At 39.0% G+C, this 8,488-nt stretch overlaps 1 protein-coding gene across 5 annotated transcripts in view; it reads left to right on the forward strand.

Moving 5' to 3' along the window:
• EPHA3 (EPH receptor A3) overlaps positions 1 to 7,498 on the forward strand; it is a 234,633-nt gene extending 227,135 nt beyond the window's left edge. For 3 of the 5 annotated variants that reach the window (XM_068909008.1, XM_068909037.1, XM_068909021.1), the window contains 2 exons: positions 3,259 to 3,414; positions 4,900 to 7,498. In XM_068909008.1, coding sequence (XP_068765109.1) covers positions 3,259 to 3,414; positions 4,900 to 5,005 — 262 coding nt within the window. In that variant the 3' untranslated portion in view covers positions 5,006 to 7,498. The remainder of the gene's footprint in view (positions 1 to 3,258; positions 3,415 to 4,899) is intronic. The other 2 variants (XM_068909016.1, XM_068909029.1) reach the window with 1 other exon arrangement.
• Positions 7,499 to 8,488: the final 990 nt, after the last annotated feature.

Consider the following 8,488-nt stretch of genomic DNA (forward strand, 5'->3'; position numbering starts at 1 on the left):
TTCTCAGGAGGTAAGGTCCGTAGTAGGTGTCAATAGTTAGACGTTTGCAGCGGTCAGGGTGCAGGCCCCAGCATCTCCAAAACCTGTTACAGCAGACAGCAGCCTTCTTGTCCTGCCTGGGCTCTAGAGAGAAGATAGGCCAAAGGTACCCGGTCAGGGACATCAGTGCTCTGAGATCTGGTGAAAATTGAAGTTGAATATACAATAGCATTTGTCCCTTTATGATTTTGAAGTCAGATTTTCAAGCATCCTACTAGCTCTAAAATGCTGTCCTGAGATCCCGGAAGGAAAAAAAAAAGGCTAAAATCATTTTCTGATCTTGAAAGAATTCAATTGATTGATAATGATTAACGAAGCACCAAAGGTAGAAGTTGCTGTTTAATATGTAGCCCATACCAGGAGTTATTTGATCTCAAAGCCAGATTGTTCTTTTCTTCAAGATTCAGGTAAAAAATCTCAGTGTAACTGATGTGATATTTTCTCTTCCCAGTGTGAGTCAGACGTGCTGCAAGAGTATGCTTTTGTAGTACTTCTGATCTTGATGAAACTTAGTAAAAACAAGTATTGGGGTAGAGAGGTTTTGTCTGGATTTTCTAGACTGCTTATAAGAGTTAAAATTCGGTGTTATTTCAGCACTTAATGATCTTGGGAGCCTTTACAAACTCTTCCTTTGCCCTTTTTTGCAATGCTCAGAGATGGCTTGGCTTTGGGATGAAGAGGATTCTTTACGTCAGTTCTTTGGTACCAGTAACTGTAACTGTAACCTACCAGTTAGACTGCACGATCACTGTCTTCAAATTATGGTGTTTGTCTAACCACATGTCATTTCACTTCTTACCAGTGAAGAAATTCACTTTGGATGGATTTAGCTGTAGTAATCAGGCTCTTGTACAGGTGATTTTTCACTGGAGTCGTGGAAATAAAATCTATCGAAGAAGATGCATTGTGCAGTTGCAGCGATAACTGCTTTGGATATCCTCTAGTTGAGCCTCCTGTGCTCATGAGTCAGCACCACCCTAATTGTCACAGCTAAGCATTTGCTTAGCTTTATGCGTGAGCTGACATAGACGCCCATAAGCTACTCATACTTAAAATGGAGCATGATTTTTTTCTGAATGAGGGCTAAAAGCTATCCAGTATAGACACATATTTGTCAGTGGAGGGAAAAATGAGGAAATAGCAGATGATATTCTCTAATAGCATCTGACTAGTCAAGGAAGCGATTATCATACTAATTAGCACTGAGATAGAAAGGTAATTAGAATTAGTAAGATGTCTTGTCAGTAGAACGACATTACTGATTGTATTGCTGTTCAGGGACTTGCACAGTTTAGAAAAGATAGCAAGTTAGTGAGGAAGAACAGCTAAGAACAGGCTCACTTCCCACCCCAAAAGCTGGGCGTCTCGTCTCAGCTTTTTGTCTTGAAGACCTGTTTTAGGATGAGCAAATGCCCTGGAAAAGCATGCATCTCCCCATGGACTGTAGCAACAGTTCAGAAAACTATCTGGGTTTATATGCTGTATTTTTAGATAGCTAAAACTAAGTGAGGTAGATCCTATCTCTAGCGACTAAATAGGGAAGGGCTGGCGATATTTTTTTAACCTCTCTGCCCTCAGATAAGAAGTCATAATATAATAACAAGACCACGAAAACAAGAATCTTGTTGTCGGACAGGACTGAATTTCTGGATGAATATGGGAGCAAACAGTTATGCCACTTGCAGTATGCAAAGTGCAGGGTCAGCTGCAATATGTTTCCTCCTTGATGAAAAAATACATTTTTAATGCTTATTTTTATTTTCAGAAGGATGTTTTGTTCTCGATTGCTTCTAGTTAGACAGACAGGAAGAGTTTTAAATTGATAAAGAAACGTAATGACACGTTTTCTCTTATTCCTTTTACTGAGATAAGAAAAAGACACAGGGACCCAGGCGTGAAAAGGTTGGCACTGTAATGCCAAGAAAATAGAAAATATTTCCATTCAAAATCCACCTGCAAATATGGATGGATTGTTATTTTAGTTGCTAACCTGAAATAGGCTTTAAGTACTTTTAGGCCCAATATTGGTATTTTTCCTGCACGTATTTTAATGCTGTGATAATCTGCTTCTCCAAACCAGTTCATACAGGAAAGGTTCCACCCCTTGATGCCTATGTTAACTCTTGGAGAGAACGCTTAAGTAGGTGCCTAATGAAATAGGAGCCGTTGTATTTCGCAACTGGACTGTGCTCAAGATCGGTTGTGGCCCAGTCATTGGAATCTATTGTTTGTGCAGTGACTTCCACGAAACGAGTGTCCACGATGTGCATACAGAGCGGTGGCGGCATTGAAACAAAAAATGCAGCAAAGGTTTTGAAGACTGAGTGGCCATCTCACAGCTGCAGTTTTGACACCTTTTTAGTCTGAGGTTAGAGGTGCCATGAATGAGCAAAGGGAAGTATTTCTAATTGATTTCTTCTTTAATTTTTAAGTAGAGAACTTTGTTTTCACCATGTCAGTTCAGCATCCTTCATAAGCACCAAGTTCATTTCAAAGGCAGATGATTCTGTTCTTTCTTTGAAATTGTTTGCATGATATCCTTAGGGAAGTTTCAGTCCTACTGCGGCCACCATTTTGAAACTGGGCGTGGCAAATGTACGTTTGGCTCAATGTATTTAACAGCAAACTTTCTCACTTCTGTCTCTGTCCACTGCAAAATACAAATCTTACATGGGTGTTTACATTTGTCTCACAAATTCCCTTAATGTTTGATTTTTAGACTTAATATAGTTTTTTAAAGCCACTGGTGTCCAATTATTTGTGCTTTCAATAGGCTGCAATACTCTGAATGTTTGTGATGTGTAAATTCTGCCAACACGCTCCATTTGAAATTAAGTGTGTGCATCGTAGTAAGGACTCGTACATTGTCTGGGACTAGGTGAATCACATAAATAAATTCTAAATTAGGCTTGTCTTTGCTAATGCTTAAACACATTAAATTGTAATATACCAATACATTTCATGAGTTGGCGATGCTTAAAGTGATTTAAACCATGGGCATGAAAAGCTGGAGCGCTTAAGCAAGATGATTACACACTGTTCCTCAAAGCTCCCAATGTGGGTAAATGAGGCCTCAGTGACAAATAAACTCCACAGATGAAGAGAAAAGCTGCAAGTAGCCTGGAAGCTCTTACTGATGCCAGTGTTAAGTTTAGACAGAAAATAAAGCCATCCTTATCCCTGCTCCCTAGCTTTCATCACATTCTTTTTTTATTTCAGGCCATCAAATCTTCTCCTGGACCAAAGTAATGCTGATATTTCAGCCTTTCGCACAACAGGTGATTGGCTCAATGGTTTTCGGACAGGACAATGCAAAGACATTTTCACAGGCGTGGAGTACAGTTCCTGTGATACGATAGCCAAGTTTTCCACAGAGTAAGTTTGAATTGACCACAACTCTTCGTCACTGGTTATGGCTGACGGTACAGGTTTAAACATAAGCGTTAAGAGTAGTATTTCTTCTACTTGTTACTAAGTTTCCAGTGTGTAACCAAAATGTTATGTTTAAAGTGACAAATTTATATTAATGTTGTATTTGCAATACACATGGAGGAAACTGTTAGGTGCTCTGTTAATAGTGTGAAGGCTCATAGATTTTTCTCACTTATGCCAAGGAAATTTCAATTTCTTCTGAAGAAACAGCACTGTGCATAACGTAGTACACCAGTGTTACGTTCCTTCACTCACAGTTTAGGAAGTTTCTGAGTTGATAGTTTATAATCTGCCTTTTACATGGGGCTTCTCACAGCTGGCACCTATGCCAAACTCTTCCTTTATTGCCCATCCCATATTCGATCAAGCCAGGGTGACACAGGGCAAGCACTATGTAGCTGCTTTCTTACTACATGTTAGTAATTATTCAGGGGGTTGAATTCCCTCCTGCCTCCTGTTCCAACATTCAAACATAATAAACTTGGAAGTTTATTATGTTCAAATGTGGTTTGTCTTTGTTCTTGTGGTAAGGAGCAACATGGTAATGTTCTCTTTGCACCTGAAAAAAGGCATTAGGTGCAGCTATGAACTCACTCTAAAAGAAAATCTTGACTCCTGGACTCCATCCTCACTGGGATGGATGGGTACAAAACAAGTGATGAATAAATAACCAACAGCTGCGGTATCAAAAATTAAACACATTAATGCTGTTAATTAGTGTATTATTGCAACTATTAAAAGGCTGATAATGGCTTATTATAGCAATTACCCTATGGGGACAGTGCAGAAATCCTCTAGGAATGTCCAATTTCCTGTGAACTGCTGGTTAATTAGCTCTTAGCAAAGTATTAAACCACTTCCCTGTTGCACAAAGAGCAAAGAGAATGACTGCCTGGAGAAACAGAAGGGGAAAAATGTAGTAGACCCTGGAAGTTTGGCCACAGCCATTAATCTCAGTGTTGATACCAGAGTTAGGAAAACTGTTCAGAGGGCTCACTATGTAAGAGCACTATGTCAGCACTGGCCAGGAAAACCGGTCAGACTGATAGGGCAATGGAGATGGTAGAGAGGCTCAAGATCACAGCTGGCCCAGAGGTGAACTCCTTGCCCCTAAGTCCCAAATCCCAATATGTATATATCACTAGAAAACACTGTTCCATTGCCTTTTCTTTCAGGTAAGCAAGCAGAACAAGGCTAAATGAGTTTTACTCTTTTCCTTCTCTGCTTTGCAGTCTCATGTTGTTTTCATGCAATGGCCCTTAGTACTTTTCCTACGAGGGTTTGTGTCACAGCAGTATTTCCATACCTGGAGGCTCCTCCGACATAGCAAAATAAGAAAGGCGAATTGATTGCTGTCTACTCACAGCAGCTGTAGGAGAGACAGAGATGGTATGCTTACTCATGCAGTGCATGTTCTCTTTCTTCCAGTGACATGAAGAAAGTCGGTGTTACAGTTGTGGGGCCTCAAAAGAAGATTATTAGCAGTATCAAAACTCTAGAAACTCATACAAAGAACAGCCCTGTTCCTGTGTAAGGTACCAAAATGATGTTGCTCAGGATGAAAAAGAGAGAGAAGTTGCTTCAAAGGCAAAAGTGATGGCTGATAAGCAGCACAATTTAAAGGAGTTCTTTGCAACAGCTTTGGAAACATAATGGTTGAAATTCCGAACCCACTAAGACACTCAGATATTGAGTATAAATGCCTTAAAAATAGGAGTGAACTTTTTTTCTATCTAATAATCCTAAAGGGTGGGTGCTGTGAACGGACTGATGCAGATAATAAATTTTGAAAGAAAAAAAAAATATGTAAAACTTCCTTCCAAGTAAAAAACAATGATACTAAAACCTAGAGCCATTTGATTACTAAGTGACTGAATAACACACACAAAACCATGGACATAAAAGCTGTGTATTATTTGATCTATACAGCAAACAAGAAGAAAGAAAGACTTGCAGTATTTTTATACACAGAAGAGATGCGTAACAGGTATTTTATTTCTTTAAAAGCAAGGCAAATAGAGGACTATACCTCAAAACCTATCTGGCCATATTTACTATAATGTCGTTGTAACATGCTATTTCAACTTCAGAAAGGAATACAGAAATAAAGTTTGTAGTGGCTTTGAGTTAGTTGACAAAAGATTCTTGCCATGATGTTAGCTTCCCTAACTGTGTTCATTTAAATAGAAAAAAAGTCTTAATTTTGAAAAGACATATTTATTTCCTTCGGTTTTTTTCCATTATTGTTTATATTTATGCTTAAATACCTTAACCTGGCTGTCTTACTGCCAAGTGCCAAATGTTATCCAAACTTTGTTGGTATAACCTGAGCAATTGTATGAATTTCTAGATAATTTTATGCTCGCCACATCAGATATGAAATACAGAAAGAAAGAGAGATGGTCTTTTTTCCAGCTATGTCACTAAAGGAATCATCCAGAATTGCTGACTTTCCTTCCGTTTACAGTGAATGGTATTTTAACATAGGCTTGTATACCGGCAGAATTATGTGCATATTGATCTCTAAATCAACATCTGTCCTGGTCAAGCACATGCACGTCCTTTACTTCCCAAAAGCCTGATTTCCTGTTAGACACGAGTACCACTATTCTCAGGTATTGTTCAGGTGGGATATTTGCCTAGCAAACATAAATGGAGTCAGAATTGCATTCCCACATTAACTGAAGATGCTTTCTGAGGTCACTGAGGGATGATCCATTTCTGCTTTCCATCTCATAGATTCTGCTCCTGATGCGATACTTCTTCATCTGGTAACTCAGAGGGAGGTGTATTACCATGTAAGCAGCCACTGATAGTTATGCTGAGATGGTGACTTTCAGCCAGGTTTAAAAGGATAATTTAAGCTCATAAAATGGGATTTTGGAGTCTAATTTTACCTAAGTCTGCCCTTCAAAGCTTTTGTTCAGCTGCTGCAATGCTGCAGGGGGCCTTACTTTTTGACTCAGGTTCCTTAGGCAGTGGTATTTGCTTCTCTGCCCATGTCTGGTGCCACCCCAGTCTTGGAAGAGCTAACACATTACCTATCTCATGGCTATTTGAGAGTCCAGAAGCCCGAGCACTTGCCAGGGTGCAGTCTGGTAAGTGTTCTCATATAACCAAAAAAATTAGACTCCACCCAAAAAGTAGTTGCAGATGGCTCTTCCTTCTAAAACATGAGTCAAGGAGTAAGGGATGCTGCAGTGTTTTAAAGGAAAAGAATAAACTCTGCTTAGTTTCCTGAATGAAAGCAGAAATAAGTCTGTCTTTAGAGCATGCATGTTTCTCAGTAGAAGAAGGAACCTGAAGGACAGGATTCAGGAGTCCTCCCCCGTGTTTTTTCACCAAAGCAAGCTATAAGTTGTTGCTCCTGAGCCCATTGGTCTCGATTCTAAGCAGACATGGCTCTTTGCTCTGGAAGTGATTGGTTTAAATCACAGCATGAGGCACTTTTTGTGCTCCAGGCAGACACCATAAACTTCTTAACACTCTAGACTCGATACAAGGCATGCAGAAGTCAGGCTCTGCGTTACTGTAAAACACTCTGGATTTCCAAGTTGCTTTGCTTAAACCTGTTTCTGATGAATAACAGTGGGTCCCTGAAAGGACAGACAGATGGTCCAAGACTGTATGCCAGGCAGTTTACTATGTGGCATGCCGTGTTTTGCTGTGTGGGGAAGAGCAGTTAACTAGTTTTGCTTTCCGTGTTGGTTTGGTTTGGTTTTTGAAGGTCCTAGCAGCATAGGGCACATATGCAAGGGAAGAATCAGTTCCTTGGATTTGTGTAGCTGAATCAGCTTTTATACTGTTCTTTACAGATCCAAGACTTACAAAATGTAAAGAGAGGACATTTATCACACATGGCTAAGTAGAGGCAAGTGAGCAACTCCTTAGTGACTTCTGGCAGCGCGCATGCTTAAAAGGATTCAATTTGAAATACGCTCACAGGATAACCTTTATTTATGTGATCTGAAAGAAAAATGAATTGGGTTTTAAAGAAAGAAGATTGGATAGGTTTTAAAGTAAATTGAAATAAAAAAAAACCCTAAAAATGGAAGAAAATGAAAAAAGAAGCACTTAAGATATGAAGAACACTTCTCATGACAGATAGAAATCTATAGCGAAATACAACATCCTAAATACAAAAGCTGTATTTTCAGTTGCTTAGTTCGTTCAAAACCTTTCTTCTCTTCAATTTGAGACTGAGATCTAAATCAAACATTGTTGGTGAATTTAAGTCACCAAAATCCATTTGGAGACAGTATGCGTGGGAATGGCGTTTTATAACATGTTCCTCTTGATTTTTCTCTTCAGCTGCATTCTGCTGCTGGGGGGCAAGGAGGGGGGAGAGAGCTGTGAAATGCTTCTGAAAACCAGAATCCAGTTCTTAGAGTTGTAGATTGCAACTGAAAACTTTGCACCAAATGCCCTGAATTTTCTCGTACTCTCATGTCATGTTCCTTGCCCACTGTTTAAGCGTGCTCAACGTAAACGATTAAATCTCACTGATCCTTGGGAAAAAAGACACTCAATTTTACTTTTCTTTGCTATTAGGAGTGGAATGTTTTAAATATGTTTTGCTTTTTCTCCCTGTTAAAAGTTGATTTGTACTGTAAGTGGCCTATGTTGCAAGCATCCTATACTCCCTTTTCCCCATGTACATATGTAAACATAGCAGTGTACAATTCTTCATTGTGGAGTAGAGATATTAGAATTTGTGTGGCCATCTTCCTGTACAGGACTTGCATTGGTTATCCGCATCAAGCAAAATGCAACTGCTCACGGAATTGCATACCGTATTATTGGTTTTGTATCTTTAAATATAGGTTCCATTTTATTTATTTCTGTTAACATATCTAGTTTTGTGCTGTTACTTAGCATTCAATTAGCAATGTATAGATGTGATTTGATTGGCAATATGTATTTACTTTTAACTTGTATTTTAAAGCATTACTTACTCATTTAGTTTATATATTGTGCAATTGTAGATGGCCTCTTACTAATGTAAAATGATTTGTAG

This window comes from Struthio camelus, chromosome 1, assembly GCF_040807025.1.
Source record: "Struthio camelus isolate bStrCam1 chromosome 1, bStrCam1.hap1, whole genome shotgun sequence".
NCBI lineage: Eukaryota > Metazoa > Chordata > Aves > Struthioniformes > Struthionidae > Struthio > Struthio camelus.